Raw genomic sequence first — 16,222 nt, forward strand, 5'->3', positions numbered from 1 at the left:
AGTCCACTAATTTTTAACAGGTCCTCTTGTACATCAGTAAATGGAAGTGCTCAGTCTCCTGCAGCACTGAATTTTGCATGTCAGTACAGTAACTGGATGTGGTGCCAGTTACTGGTGAAATGCCAAGAAGCTTTTGAATAAGGTCACAATGGGACAGTGATGCCCAAATTAAAAAACTGATTTGTTCCTTAGGATGAGAGACCAAAAACTTCACTTTGCATTTCTTAATACAAAGCCAAAAATTTAGTTAAGAAATGCAATATTGTTCCAAAAATGTCCTGACTCTGCTTAGAAATTTCAAGGAAGTGCCTGTATTTCTAATGGGCAATTAAAGGCCTATTCTGCTCAGATAACTGGCACAGATAGCTTTCTGATTGTCACAACCAGAAATGGCCTCCCGTGTCAGAGAAGTGTTTCTGGAACTGCTAATCCTGTTTTGCAACACAACAGCAGGTTTATGAGGGTGTTAATTATATTCTTCCAAGCTGTCATCTCAGAGAGCTTGTACACAGCAGAGAATGATCTGAGCCTGCCTGGCTGGGCTGTGGCCCTTTGGGGTGTTTAGTGCTCTGCAGGCAAAAATCTTTGGGTTGCTTGCATAATTTGTGTTCATTCACAACAGGATTGGGAAACAATGCTAGATTAAAACTATCCTGTAGGATGGGAAGTTACTGATAAACATGACATCAGTTTTTAATTAAACTAACTTTTCTTGAAGTTTTTTCTTTGCTCATCTCTGGAATATGCTTTAAGTTGCACTCACCGCTGGCACGCTAGGAAGCATTTCTCCTTTCCTCCCAGGTGCCAATCCCTGTAACTCCATCCCTCGATCCTCTGACCATGCTGACAGACGATGCTGATGTGGCAGCCTGGCAGAATGAGGGCCTGCCAGCTGATCGGATGTCTACTGAAAATGCCACCATTCTCACCAACTGTGAGCGCTGGCCCCTCATGGTGGATCCCCAGCTGCAGGGTATCAAATGGATTAAAACAAAGTATGGTGAAGACCTCCAAGTGATCCGAATTGGGCAGAAGGGGTAAGCATCAGCCTTATCACATAATAATACCCTTTAATGGTTATCTGTCTGTCATACTTGATGAGCAATGTATATTTAACTGCAACCATCTGAGCCAATTACATTGAGGAAAACCCTCAAATGTATTTGAACATTAGCTGCTTATTCATTACCAAAATGATAGAGATTTCTCATTAAATAGAGGGTCTATTTACTGCTTGTCTCAGTTACCATAGAAACTTCTCTGAAACTGAGACTGGAGAGTGCTATGCGCTGGAGGCTACGTGTAGTACTATGGCATCTTCCATCAGGCTTATCTTCTGTGTCGTGTCCTGACTCGGTTTCACCCAGGAGGGTGAGTAGGGCTTCCTACATCTTGGAAGAAGAGAGAGGGCCTGGGCATGGAGGGTGAAGCTGTTATGAGGGTTACCATGTGCTGAAGACCAGTTGGGCTAACTCTGCTCCCACACTAGCACCATCAAGGAGGTTCTCATTGCAGCACCCCAGCATTGATCTGGCTAAATCTTTTATGGGAAGGCTTTTCTGCTCCGGGCTCTTCTCTCTGGTCAGCGCACAGACCAGTCTTCTGATGTCTCCCTTTGCACCTATTTCTACTCTCTACTGAGGAGTCCCAGCTGGGATAGAGCAGACACCGAATCAAATCCCTGCTTGAGTATGAGCACTGAGATTATTGGTTTTTTATTACATAGCAAAGTATTGGCAACAGATGAGTGACCCAAGCTTGGTGATTATAATTCATGTAGATTTGGAGATATCTTGGGGTTGCCTAAGTTGTTTTGTTGGCAACTCCTCAATTTTCCTCATAGAAAATAGCAAGAAATTAATAGATTTGATCTTGTGTGTGATGAAAATACAGGTCATTTTCCATTAGAGCAAATTTCTGTTCCGTGGCCAACCTGGCCACCATGCCTTACAGTTATTCAAAGCAGTCTGTGGAAGAGTAAGGATCCCAGAGGAGACACCTAAATACAGAACTCCATGGTTGAACAAGAGGGGGATGTACGCTGCCATTGCTGCTTGCTGTGCAAACACAACATCTCTTTTTCCCCTCCCTCCCTGGCCACACACCAGGCTGCCAGGTACTCTAAGAGGGGAGTTTAGTGTGTTGCTGTGATGTCTCAGGCCATTGGCTAAAAGCATCATTCACTGCCCTATTACAGTAAATAAGGGAATGTTTCATCATCTGGGGAATGGCGCTTCTTTGCTTTCAACTGACTGTTTCTTCATATAAAATATTCCTGGTCTCAGAAAAATGGGTGCTGCTGATCAAGGATAGGGTATGCATTGTGTCAACATATTACTTCAAAGGTCAGGCCTAAAGGTCACTCTGAACTTCTTGTCTTAGATCTTTCTATCACCTCTTGAGGTCCCAAACTTTCTAGCTTAGATGAGGAACCTTTTAGCCAGTGGATTTAGTTGGAGTGATTCAGTGTAACAGTGATGCTGTAAGGGGGCCTGGAGCATCCTCACCACCTGCCCAAGGCCCTGCTCTCCTCTTTGCAGAGAAGTTGTGTGAAGTGCAGACCAGTCCCAAAGGAGAGAGCACAAGCACTTGACCTTGCCCTTCCCAATACAAAGTATCCCAATGCAGGGCCATCCCTGTTTCACAGTTAGGCACTGGGCAAAGGGGTCCAGTTCCCTCGTGAGGAAGGAAGCTGTCTTAAACATGACCCTAAACCCTGGGCAAAAGGGAGATGAAACCTGCTCTTCATCCTTGCTTTTATGCAAGATTAACTGCACCAGTAGCTTCTGGGGGAAACAGTATTTGCTAAAAATAACTCCAAATTGTCCCATCTTTATTCACTGATGTCCATGCCCTTTTATCGAGAAAGAAGACACAGTTATTATTCCTTGACTTTGGGAGGTCTGTTTCTCTGTTGGACAGCCAAGAGTCTGCCAGTGCAGCTTTCTGTGCCATATGTTGGCACCATCTTACCCCTCTTTCTCTCTTGCAACTGCTGTCATGTGTATGTAGCTGCCATCGCCGTGTGGAGCCCCCCTCTGTTCCCCTTGCATCTTCCTTACTGCAAAGCACACATCCAGCCTTGCTGTGGCGGGTAAAAATGCTGTTTCCCACAGGTATTTGGACACTATAGAACGAGCCCTGTCTGCGGGAGAACTGGTTTTGATTGAAAACCTGGAGGAATCTGTGGATCCTGTTCTGGGGCCATTGCTGGGGCGAGAGACAATCAAGAAAGGAAGGTGAGTTTTGGGGAGGTTTAATGCCATGTGTGAATGGGTTCTTTGTGCCGTGGTGCTTTCTATTCCTGACCTCACATTGTGGGTGTTCATATACAGCAACGCTAATATGCTGCCTTCAGAAGTGAGGGCATTTTGAATCAGGCAATCACAGGTAATTCAGTCATAGGATGGCTTTGAAATAAACCTAGATTTTTCATTTTGTTGGACAGTATCATTCAAACCTCATATAAAAGAGAGACCTGTAATCCTCCTTTTGTATAGTGACCTTGGTGTCTGTAATTGGCCATCCTGACACTGAATTATTACCAAAATAGGTATTGCCACTCTGAAGAAAAAGTAACCTTGAATTTTAACAAACACTATGCACTGCTTATGAATACAGCTACAGGTTTAAGCATTAAGAATATATAAGTGTTTCTTAACGAGGTCAAGTTCTCCATGGCAGCTGCTGGTCAGCCTCCAGCTGAGAGGAGGTCAGTGAAAGGGGCAGCAAGGGAGTGCACCTTTTCCTTCTTTCTGCATGTGAAGTGAAATAAGCACATTTTTAGTGTATGCTCAAATAATGGCAACAAATAAAACCTTATGGGATTGGGTTTGTGTGCCAAGGTTTTGGTAGCAGAGGGGCTGCAGGGGTGGCTTCTGTGAGAAGCTGCTAGAAGTTTCAACTATGTCCAGTAGAGCCAATGATGGACCTGCTGCTGGGCAAGGCTGAGCCCATCAGCAGCAGTGGTAGTGACTCTGGGATAATGTATTTAAGAAGGGGGAAAAGCTGTGCAACTGGGCAAAGGTAGCCAAAGAGAGGAGTGAGAATATTTGAGAAACAACTCTGCAGACACCAAGATCAAAGAAGAAGGAGGGAGAGGCGATGCTCCAGGTGCTGGAGCAGAGGTTCCCCTGCAGCCCATGGGGCAGCCCGTGGTGAGGCAGCTGTGTCCTGCAGCCCATGGAGGTTAACAGGGGAGCAGATCTCCACCTGCAGCCCGGGGAGGACCCCACAGCAGAGCAGGGGGATGCATGAAGGAGGCTGTGACAACATGGAGAACCTGCGCTGGAGCAGGCTCCTGGCAGGACCTGTGGAGGGGGAAGAGCCCAAGTTGGAGCAGGTTTTCTGGCAGGACTTGTGGCCCTGTGGGGGACCCACGCTGGAGCAGTCTGTTCTTGAGGGACTGCACCCTGTGGAAGGGACCCATGCTGGAGCAGGTCGGGAAGAGCTGCAAGCTGTGGGAAGGACTGACATTGGAGAAGTGAATGGAGGACCATCTCCTGTGGGAGGGAGCCCACACTGGAGCAGGGGAAGTGTGTGAGAAGTCCTCCCCCTGAGGAGGAAGGAGCAGCAGAGACAACGGGTGATGAACTGACTGCAACCTCCATTCCCTGCCCCCTTGTGACACTCAGGGAGAAGAGGTAGAGAAATCAGGAATGAAGTTAAGCTGGGGAAGAAGGGAGGGGTAGGGGGAAGGTGTTTTGTGATTTGGTTTTATATCTCATTATCTAACTTGATTTTACTGATAATAAATTAAATTGATTTTTCCCCAAGTCAAGCCTGTTTTACCAGTGATGGTAACTGGTGAATGATCCCTCTGTTCTTATCTCTACCCATTAGCCTATTGTTTTATTTTCTCTCCCCTGTCCAGCTGAGGACGGGAGTGATAGAGCAGCTTTGGTGGGCACCTGGTGTTAACCTACCACACTCATGATCAGCACTGAATCCGATTCAAGGACTTTTTTGACGTTGTTTTGCTGCCTTTCCCAGAGTGGAGTCATCTGCCTTCAGAAGGATGCACATTGTTCGGGCTTTTAAATGTCTCTGCTGCCGACAGCTTTGCTGCTCGTCGGAGCCCGGCGTGGGCTGACCTCTGTGCCTGCTACAGTGCCTCACAGTGCAGTCCTGCTCTTGGCTTTGTGCAGTAAATAACAGAAAGCCTGTTAAGCTTTGCCTTTCACATTCCTTAAGTTCTTTGAGGATCATTTCCTTACTTGCCTAAAATATCCTAGGATGATGCAAACTGCTGGGAAAGGCAAACTGTCTGTAAAGTTTGCAGGGGAAAACATCATGAGAAGGGTGGCTGATTGTGGGTTCAGCTGCAGGGTGGAAGGGAAGGATCATTTTGGAGTGAATGATGGTCCCAGTAAAGGGGATTGAAACGTTTGAAAGCAGAGATGGGGGTACAGCAGAGGTTGTGGGACTCCTGAGCCCCTCTACAGTAAAAACCTCAGTCATCCCCTTTTGTGACTGTATGTCTTTGCTCTCGAAACTCCCTGTGAGATCACATGTTCCCTAAGAAAGGGAAAATAAGTCATAAATCAAATAACAAGTCTGTGGGTTTTGTGTTTCCCAGACATGAGCCCAAACCCCCCAGGTAGATCTGGTAGTCCCAGAGCAAGAAGGTTTTTTGAAGCTGGGTTTCTCAGCAGTGTTTCTGGGTGCTGCTGTGAGCTGTGTGTACTGTGGGATTTCACTCTGCCTCAGTTTCACAGCTGTAAAAGCAATTGAGATGGCCAAGAGGGCACCTAGTGAGCTGATGGTTGGCTGGAAAGTGTATTCAAATTCCCGTGATAACGCCACTGTTCCCATAACAGTCCATCTGCATCCCTGAAGGCATTTACAGTTTCTCTTTGTCTCTGCTTCCCATAGACACTGCTAAACTTGAGATAAGAGTACATTGATTCCTAAGGTCTCTGTAAGATTTAGACTTGATGTCAGAAATACAGAACAGGAGAAGGTTGGGTTTCCTGGGTTGATTTTACCTCCCAGGAATGGCAACCAGCCACTCTCCTAACCTGACTTCGTTGCTCAAGCTCAGTGTGACCACAGAGTTGGCCTGATCTGAGCCAACAGACCAGGCAGTTTTAACTGTGGCTAGTTAAAATTTCAATGATGAGGGGCTTTTCCTACATGTAACTCCAACTTTAGGTAGAATACAGCCTCTGTAAAAAACAAGGAGGGTTCATGGTTGAACTCGCTATCCTGCTGCTAGAAAATGTTGAGCCTTCTCAAATAGATCCAAACCTCCGTGGCAACTGTCTGGGGTTTTTATTCTAATCAGAAGTGATTCAGGTATGTCAAATTTTAAATGCTTTTTGCTTTAATAGTGATTTCTGTGTGAAGAGTGCAGTGTCCCATGCTGGTAGATGCCATTGACTGATACCACCATTTGTCTTTGGGTGAAATGTCCTGGAGAAGACGTGCGCTCATGCTCCTTTTGCTTTAATTTTTAGGTACATTAAGATCGGGGACAAGGAGTGTGACTTCAACCCTGCTTTCCGTCTCATCCTCCACACAAAGCTGGCAAACCCTCATTTCCAACCCGAGCTGCAGGCACAGTGCACCCTCATCAACTTCACTGTCACGCGAGATGGCTTGGAGGACCAGCTGCTTGCAGCTGTGGTCAACATGGAGAGGCCTGATTTGGAAGAGCTTAAGGTCACTAGCTGGGAGTTTACACTGGGAGCGAGTATAAATAATTATAATGACAACATTAATAAGAATATTAATTATTATTGTAATTTAAAACATAATTTTTCATCTTTGAGATTGCTGAACTCATCATAAAATCAGGGGATTTACCTTAAATGACGAAAACCAAGAAATTCTTTTCTTCTGTCTTTTGCTTTCTTGGTATTTTTTTGAATGCTTAAACTAGAATTTCAATTGTTTTTTTCTCCAAAAACTTGGATAAGAATCTCTTTCTTTTCCTACTATTGGAAATAGAAAGTTAAATTCTCATTATGTCAAGCTTTGCTGGACATCACAGATTTAATTTTGGAGGTAGGATTAGTCTCACTTAATTTTAGGCATTTATGGTATAGGATTCCCATTGTGAATATTGTGAGGCTGGCAATGATATTTTTCCATTCTGGTTCTTCCTCCCACTTGTTTGTAGCAGGCCAAAATGTTCTCTCTCTTTTAATAAGAACAGCTTCAGTTTCAAGATAATTTTTAAAAGAAAATCTTTTGTTCTGATGGCACATTTAACAATGTAACGAATACATATAATACTAAATATTTACTAAGAGTGGGAATAAATTTACTGCACATGTTCAGTCAGGCCAGGCCAGTTTTGTAATAATCTTTTCATTTAATGAGCTTCTAAAGTATGTAAGCCGTGCAGCCTTAATGATGCATTTAGTTTTAACCAGGCTCATGTGCTAACGAGCCAAAAGATGGCATCAAAAATACATAATGAACTGATTTAATATGGAAGCTGTGGCTATCTCACTGGGACAGTGAGAGACCCAAAGCCTCTTGATCAGGCACCCCTCACACAAACGCTACAAACCGCTGCTTTCCTTTGCTGATGTGCACTGAAGGGGGCTGGGGGGATGACCACGATTTGCATAGTGGTGTTATTAACTGCTGTTATGTTAAGGACTGTTCCGTTTAGCCTTGTCAGCATTGCTGTTAATGGTTGCTGTCACAATAAGAAAGACAAATTCAATATCATGTGCAGTCAACAGATCCACAGTTAGGCTCTGAACATAGTAACTCAGAATCAGCAGCACTTTCCTCCCATGCTGTAAAAGAACTGTGTATTAGAAAACAGTGAAAATGATGTGTATTAAGGATCACGTCTTTTGAAGTCCCTGCTTCTTCAGGGTGTGCGTGTTGTGGAAGAAGGAGGTTGGGCACAGGGCCAGGAAGTGCGTCCCTGGGTGCCAGCTATGTCACCAGATGCAGGGGGTATGGGACTGTAGTCTCACTTCAGAAAGCACTAAGCAGGTACAGTTTGGTGTGGGATGTAATTTTATTTTTCTTTAAGAATATTTAAGACCTTTTTCTCTATATCACCACAGCAAGATAATACCATAGCCCACTCTCTCTTCTCTCCCTCTCATCTAATTCCCTCCTACTACCGTCCTGCTGCCCAGCAGGTATCAGGGAGGAGAAAACCAGGCTCTGTTCACGATGTTCTGCTGGATGAGGAATAATCAGTCAAAAAAGTCTCTTCCCTGATGGGATAAAAGCAGAGACTTGTTTTCTTAGCCATGTTGAGGGGGGCTAGCAATGGCAGCAGGTGCACTGACCTCTGTGGATGACAGCTGGCCAGGGGCTCAGTACCTTCTTCTGACCCTCATCTATTTACTGATGTGAAAAAAGCCCCAAGGGCTGTTGTCTGGTAGCTGGAGTAGCTACCTGAAGATGCAGATTTTAATCTTTGGATTCCCCAAAGGAGAGGCCACCTCTCTAAGTGTGTTTCAGTCCATCCTCTCTACCTTGGGACAAAAGAGACAGGCGTTTGGTGCCTGGGGAAGGTTTAGGGCTCTGTCTTGTGGGCAGGTAGAGGTGACTCCTACACAACAGTTACTGAGCTCAAAACCATGTTATGGGCAAAGATGGAGCACATCTTTTATGTGGAGCCCAGAATTTATTGTTAATAACCTAATCAAAATTCATCAAACAGCTATTATTAATCCAATTATGATAACACTAGCATTTTCTAAATGTTTTCTCAACACAATCCATTTTCATAATCTTTTTCTTCATTGATTCCCAGTTACTCAGTCTTTCTGTTCCTTCTTATCTTTATCTGATTCACAGGGCTGCACTCTTGTTACAATGTGTGTTCAGAGTCTGAGACCACATTTGCACTCTACCATATTTTGGTTCTAGAGACAGATCAATCTGTCCAGAATAACTACTTGCTCTGACATTAAGTTAAAGCCAGGCTAAAACAGGTTAAGGCAGTAGTGACCTGGCTGTGAGAATCGCAACTAAGAGAAGCTGAAACCAGTTTAGGCTAAGGCAAGCAAAGCCAAGTCCTCAGACCTTCCTTCTTAGGTCAGTACAAACCCTCTGGCCTTTAACTAGTCTTGTTTGCAACTTTCTTTTGCAAGGATGACTGTGGTTCATGTGCTGGTGGCACTGCCTGTGGTCCACAGTCTTACCAGGGCTGATTTCAAGTATCTTCCACCTTCATCAGACTTCACTGTTTGGACTGAAGTGTCTCAAATGGCATTTTCCTCAAATTCATTGTCTGTTTAGTGCAGAGAACAGCTTTAAGAAGAATATTTAGGTAGCTGTGTCCCAAGCTATAGGTGAATAAGCCATGAGGTAGGGTCATGCCTTGCTGATTCAGTACATAAGGGATGTGTGAAAGTCCCTGCACACTCAGGCTGTGATGGACACTGTTGAGGTTCTTATTTAGGAAAGAAGGTTCTCTGCAGGAGTGGACAGAAAAACACAGGAATTTTTTATTCCTCTGTTTTGTGATGGTAAAATAATACAATAAAATGAGCAGAAAGGACAAGGAGAGGAAGGTGACTACTGTAGCTGAGCTGGGAAGTGGTTGGTAGTGAACCTTGGAAAACTGGCCTGTATCTCTGGTGAACTTTTTTTTTTTTTTTCATGGAATGAAATTTTGAAGGCTCTCAGGGTAACCTGTGTCCCAGAAGTAGTGCTGTTATATATCAACTGTGAAATAACAGATAACGAGCTCCACTGCAGAAATAAGAAATTATGACCTTGCTCCTGCTGAGAACAAGAGCATGGTATAGCTGCGACAGATGCAGGCTGTTGTGGGGAATATAGCCTTGTATGCACTTCTGAGGGTGTGTTTCAGAAATTTTGTGGTGATTACAAGCTATTGGAGCAAAAATCACACATATCCTCATTAATAACTCCAGGGCTTACAGTCCATGGTCTGGAATAATCGCTTGCAAAATGTCATTTTTCAGGTCATGCTATGCTTGAATGACAGGAACACACAAAATTAGCCATGTTAGTTTTCTGTTTCAAAACTTGTAAAATATTTACCACCATGGGCAAACTCCTGTGTGCGATGTCTACAGAACAGGCCTTTAAAAGCAGCCATTTATGGCTGAAATACCAATAAAAACCGTGCTTCAGTGCACACTCTGCTGAATACTTGGGTTGACATTAACATGGAAGGCATGTATGTGCAGCAAGTATATGAAATTTCAGCCCAAATATTGAAAGATGACTTATTAATGAAAGAGTTAGTTAATCTGCTTGAAAATATGACAACAGAGCAAATGCTGTTCCCTTATGTGTTGTGGAATTGGAAGAGATGTAGGGTCACTTTTCCCATTTCTGGGGCTCTTCCAGACCCACTAGGTGGTTGGAATGTGTAGGTATGTTTTCCAAAAACTGTCTTTGGAGCATTAAATCACTTGACTTATGACACTGAATCTGTTATGTGCCAGTCATTGTGGCACAGAACTTGTCTTAATTCCATGTGTACCACGTCTGCTACTTCACGGAGCTGGCTATTTTTTTCAGGGCTATAAAACACTGTTTCGCAAGTTACTTGAATTTCTTGGTTGTGTCACTTAAATACAGTCTGAGGATTGAAAACTGTGTCACACAGTAGTGTTTTACGTACCAGGGTGTTAGCAATTGACTTCATTTATGTAGAGAATAGTCACCAGGCTTGTATCTTAGCAGCATCCAAATCAGATGCACAGCTTTCCCACAGGATGTTTTCTGTGATAATGCTAAAAATAGGCATTCACAATAAGACCATACAGTGGAATAACATAATATACCTGAAATCCAAGAAAGATGCCATTTCCCAGAGCAAACACATAGAATAGGGCAATCACATTTCATGGGAGAAAGCCTATTCTGGAGGATCAGTTCAGAAAGAAGCCAGATGAGAGTCTTTGTTTCCACAGTGAACAGCGTTAATGACTGGTATTTCTGCAGAAGAGAGGGAAATGGAACAAGTGTCTGGGGAGAACTAAGCGGGCATTTCACAGAAATTGGAGGCATTTGCACTATAATTCAGAAGATCTGCCCTTGAGGCAAGATGGTTGTTACTGGTCTGTATCTGCTTGGCTGTCTTTGTGCTGAGTTTTCAAATCCTCTGGCAGGGGGACTCTGCAAGTACAGATTCTATCACAGTAAGCCACTGGTCCCAGTGAGATATCGAGGTCAGAATACAAATGGGAGCAGAATCCATGTGAGGCTGTGACTTTGCCCTTGGTTCGGAGCCTGAGATATGTTGTGCTCATCTCTGGACCCAAGTGACCTTGCTGTTGTTTCAGCCATCAGGTGTTAACCCTGTGGTCCTCATTGCTGGTGTGACTGGTGTTGGTGTGTAGTGACATGAGTTTCACCAGGAGGGGTGAGAAGCAAAAGGGACTATCTGGGCTGACTTGATCCCAATAGATACTTCTAAAACAGAGATGCAGGATATATGTTTGAGATGGGGGATAAAGGTCTTTTCCTCCTGATTCATTTCCGGCATTTTAATGTATTCCAGTGAAAGGGCTCAGTTCTCCTGGTGCTTTCTGTACTGTTCAAGGTTTCTCTGATTCGATGGCTTGTTGGGTATGGAGTGATCCCAGACCTCTGCCCATGTCCAGGAGTCACAGAGAGCGGGAGTTAGCCATATTGGACTCTGGCAGTTGTCAGTTAGAAGCCTGTTCCCATGTGAAGGTGGTTAATCTCTTACACTTTACTGTGTGTTTTGTGGCTAAAACTGTCTGAATTTATTATTTGCAGTCTGATCTCACAAAGCAACAGAATGGATTCAAAATCACCTTGAAAACGTTAGAGGACAACTTGCTCTCTCGGCTGTCATCAGCGTCTGGGAACTTCCTGGGAGACACAGCATTGGTGGAGAACTTGGAGATCACTAAACAGACAGCTGCAGAAATTGAAGAGAAGGTACAAAACCAGTGATAGCCTAGAGAAAAGCATGTGTGTGATGTTATATTTAAGGATTTCTGGGTGGAATGTAACTTCTTTACTCTGCCCATCTCTGCCCTTTCTGCTGAGTAGAGAATATAAAGTGGTATAAATTGAAGTGCTCTCCATTCTGGACAGCTTCAGGCCATTTAGTTCTTTGGCGCTTTTGTATGTTAAATGGCCTACTTAAGACCAAGTGAAAACATCAGTGCCTGATGTAAAGACAATAAAATTTACACACTGTATCAAGGCAGCTTTAAACTGCTCCACTGTAATCCTGAATACATCACACTTCCCCAATTAAGTTGGATTTTAGTACTGACTGGGGACTGGAATCTGTTGAGTTTGCGATCTCAAGTAAATCTACAAGAACTTGGGTATTTCATACCCTTCCATTCCTTAGAGTATAAATCAGCGTTTGTATTAGCTGTGCAGTGTCAGCATTGCCACCTGCCTAATTCACCTTGCTAGCTAGATGGGGTTAGTTAAATGCACAGTGGTTTTCTCCTGCCACTGAGGGAACTTGAGAAGTGTGGTTGTCATGCCAGGATTGTGCTATGACTCCTGTATGGCCATTCTCAGCCTCCTTCCTCTGCAGTTCTCCCATCTTCACAGCCCACACCTGTCCTCTTCCAGCCCGTGCTGCCTGAATAATTTACCCACATACTGGGATCAAGTTGGAAGTGCCTCTCACTTCCAGTGCTGTGGCCCCAGTGACCAAGGAACCAAGTGATCCTCCACATTAAAAATTGGAATTATTTCTGCTAGACATTTGTGGTGCATCAGATGCATTCATTTCCCTAAGGAGATTTTGCTTGAACCCCCAAAGGAGATGTTGAAGGGATGTTTTGACCTTGCAAGCTTGGCATTTCTCTCTTTGAGTAGGTGTTCTTGAAGTTCTCGAACTCCTAAACAAGTTGTGGTTGTAAAGCTCTGCCAGCTCTGTGGCAACAGGGATGAATTTTGGAGTTTGCATGTGGTTTTTATGAGTTTGGTGCCCACATGGAAAGCTGTCTCAGGGCCCCGTTAGATGTCTGCTGCTCAGGTCAACCCTTACTCTGTTCTTGGTCTGTCTACCCAAAGAAAAGTGTTCAGCCAACATTTTCCTTTATATGGAAGTCCTCCCTGCTCTATTTATAGAAAGCAACTGTGTTCCCCACCTCTGGCTTTTATTTTACTAGAGTTTTTAATCATTTTGGGGATGGGGTATCTAAAAGTTAGTTGCCTAAATCTAATCTAGACTCTGGGCTCCCTTATAGTCAGTGAAGAGACATGAGTGCTGGCAGAAGTGAGACTCATCTGATGCAGACAAGTGGTTCATGGTCCATGCGGATCCTTGTTTCTGCAGTAGATACTGAAGCTGCTTTTTGGGGGACTCGGGTATTATGGTCCATCATTGCTCATGGATGTGCAAACAGGCTTATCCCACAGATCCCAACATGTCTTGGTTGCACATAACAGATTAAGGCTCAGTCTGTGCTTTGTTGGGAAGATTTGATATATGCCAGCCAGATGTGCTCACACCAGCTCAGGTCACAGCAGAGGAAGACCCAGTCGTATGTGTTTTGGTGGGTCCTGTGTCATGCTCTGCTGACTTGTACAACGTGCTGAGCCATTTTCTGCCACATCCCCAATGAATGATTTGCTAAGCTAGCTGGATCAGCACTGGCTCAGCAGCATGTGGCTGTGTAGCAAGACAGTTATGACTGTACATAGCCAGACCCTAAAACAGTCCCCAAGAGGCTTGAGGATGTCACTTTATGCTGCTGAAGTGGAATGAAAGAATGGACTGAGATGATAATGGGGTGATGTATCTGCCAAAAGGATTTTCACCATGTCCATCAGAGCAGCTATGGAGACACCTGGCCAGCAAAGGAGGGGTGTGTTAAATGCTGATGAGGAAAGGCAGCAGATAGACGTTATAAATTAGCAGTTCTCAGCCTTAGGGGAAGCTGCCTTGAGAGCAGAACTAAGTCTGTTCAACCCTGTGTTATTAATGACCCGCACAGGAGGGGGGCAATTAGCAGGAGAAACTCATTGATGTGAAAACCAATTCAAGTTAGTAAAGAGCAGGGGTCCTAGTGAGAAGCCCGAAGGGGGCTCAGGAAAACAGGATTGGGCAACAGGGTGGTAAGTGCAGTTAAATGGAGAATCTGCCAGAGGAAAGGGGATGCTGGGAGCAACAGCTCGCGCCTGCCTGCACCACAGGTCGGAGGTCAGAGGCTGGTCCCCGCAGTCGTCGCATGTGGGTTGCCCACTGCATCGCCTGGCATCTTCATGGCAGATGTAAACTCTGTCCTGGGCTGTGTACTCAATTCTCAAAGATGCTTTCACAGTAATTTTGTTCTGTGTTTTCCTCCCAGGTCCAGGAGTCTAAGGTGACGGAAACCAAAATTAACGAGGCCAGAGAGCACTACAGGCCTGCTGCTGCACGGGCCTCTCTGCTGTACTTCACCATGAACGACCTCCAGGCCATCCACCCCATGTACCAGTTCTCTCTGAAGGTACCGTCCCCATGAGCCGCGGGCTGTGCCCATGGCTGCAGGAGGCAGTGCCTCTGCTGCTTCCTCTTACTGAGCTTCAGAATCATCGTCTTGGTCCTCTTGGGGATATTTGAATTCCCAGACAAAAAGGTGATCTAACCTAAACCATTCTGCTGGTTTGGCTTTATGGAAAAGTTTCCTCTAATTTATTTCTTTATATGTCTACCTAACATATGTTACTCTTCACTTGTGATAGTGTTTAGTGCTCATTAGGAAGAATTTGTCCAAAACTCGATGTAAAGGCTGAGCAGTGTGTTCGTTGCTGCCCTTGGCAGAAGGAGCAGAGTTTCAGCAGCACTCACAAAGACCCACTGAGGAGTAGGTCTGAATGCCAGAAGGAAAGGTCCCTCTGTTGAGTACTGAGCGTGGGCCAGGGTCTCTACTCGGCTCTGGAATTGCCAGTCAGCCCACCACAGATGGTCAGACTGGGCTCAGGTTAGATGAGCCTTCATTAGATTTTCCTTCTTTTGCTTTGTTTCTTTCTAAGCAGTTGAAGTCTTGTGGAAAGACACAGTCTGATTTAGCGGTGCATTAACATCTGTTATTACTAAAAATCCGGGAGGTTTCTTTGGAAAGCAGAGCCTTGCAAATCATTTGTTCTTTCTTCTGTATTCACAGCCTTGGTGTGGCAGAACAAGATGAGCAATAGATTTAAAAGATATAATATGGAGAAAGAGCCAACAAAGTACTTTTTTCTATGTATTTATATATTTATGCACAAAGATTTTGCACAGCATTTGGAGTCACTTGCTCCATCAGTTAATCTTTTCTTTATATCTACATTGGTTCTGTATCTGTGATGTCATCAGGGTCATAATGCCTGTGCAGATTTCATAAGTTAACAGGAATTGCCACAGCCCTTAACAATTATCCGAGACCCTGGTGTTGAAACAGTCCTGACTTCCCAAATGACACAGTATTAAAACATCACATCAGTCTAAACACAGTCCTGTCCCACTGAGACCACATCACCAGGGATTTATTGATGCCTTCTGCACAAAAAACAAGTCATTCCTACTTCCATCTCTACACCACAGGAAGGGTCCCAAGCAGCTGGGCTTTCAGGAGCTTGGATGCTTCCTACATTACAGTTACAAAAGCTTTTCAGATGGTCAATGGCATGGTGTGAAATCTAACTTTGGGTTAGGTTGGCGCGAAGCAATAGGTAGCATGTGCATGACTTGAATATTCATCAAGTTTTGGTATAGGCCTGCACATATGCTTATCTACAGTGTGGAGGAGTGCCTCTGGAGGGCTGTGTTTTTGCTCCTCTTGCAGTGTGGTGTGGTCATCAGACAGACAAGCAAGCCTACAGCCTAAAATGTCCCTGAACTAGAAGTCCAGATGGGATTTATGGGTGTGTTACCACCCTACAGTCTGGCCGCTGGCAGTCTTGTCTACAGGCATGCTCATAATGGCAGTATGAACACCCCAGTGGGGACCGTGCTGGGAGAGAAACAACTTCTTGTCCTTTGCTCCTAAAAGAAATGTAGAAGAGACATAGCCAAAGGGTCTGTGCTACTTTTCTCTCTAATAGACTACCCTTCCCTGCATAGCAAGCGTAGCTCTGTAGTACATGGATGTGTTACATGGAGAACTAGGAATGATGTCCCTCGTTGGAGAACACCTCTACCTTGAGCTGTTCTGACCTGAGCACCTGAAGAACATTTCCAACATGAGAGGTTGCTTTCAATGTAATTACTACTCATAGTGATGGGGCTAAACCATACCACTTGTCATGTGGAAGCAGAGCCCAGTGGGAAGCCAGCAGCTTTTATGGGAATGAG

The 16,222-nt window shown here is 44.6% G+C and overlaps 1 protein-coding gene across 1 annotated transcript in view; it reads left to right on the forward strand.

Annotated features, from left to right (window-relative positions):
• DNAH9 (dynein axonemal heavy chain 9) overlaps nucleotides 1–16,222 on the forward strand; it is a 206,644-nt gene that overhangs the window by 122,364 nt on the left and 68,058 nt on the right. Inside the window, exons 53-57 of the mRNA XM_026861253.1 lie at nucleotides 802–1,037; nucleotides 3,117–3,239; nucleotides 6,459–6,663; nucleotides 11,707–11,871; nucleotides 14,256–14,396. Coding sequence (XP_026717054.1) covers nucleotides 802–1,037; nucleotides 3,117–3,239; nucleotides 6,459–6,663; nucleotides 11,707–11,871; nucleotides 14,256–14,396 — 870 coding nt within the window. The remainder of the gene's footprint in view (nucleotides 1–801; nucleotides 1,038–3,116; nucleotides 3,240–6,458; nucleotides 6,664–11,706; nucleotides 11,872–14,255; nucleotides 14,397–16,222) is intronic.

The sequence above is a fragment of the Athene cunicularia genome (assembly GCF_003259725.1).
Source record: "Athene cunicularia isolate RWA chromosome 18 unlocalized genomic scaffold, athCun1 chr18_part1, whole genome shotgun sequence".
Lineage (NCBI taxonomy): Eukaryota > Metazoa > Chordata > Aves > Strigiformes > Strigidae > Athene > Athene cunicularia.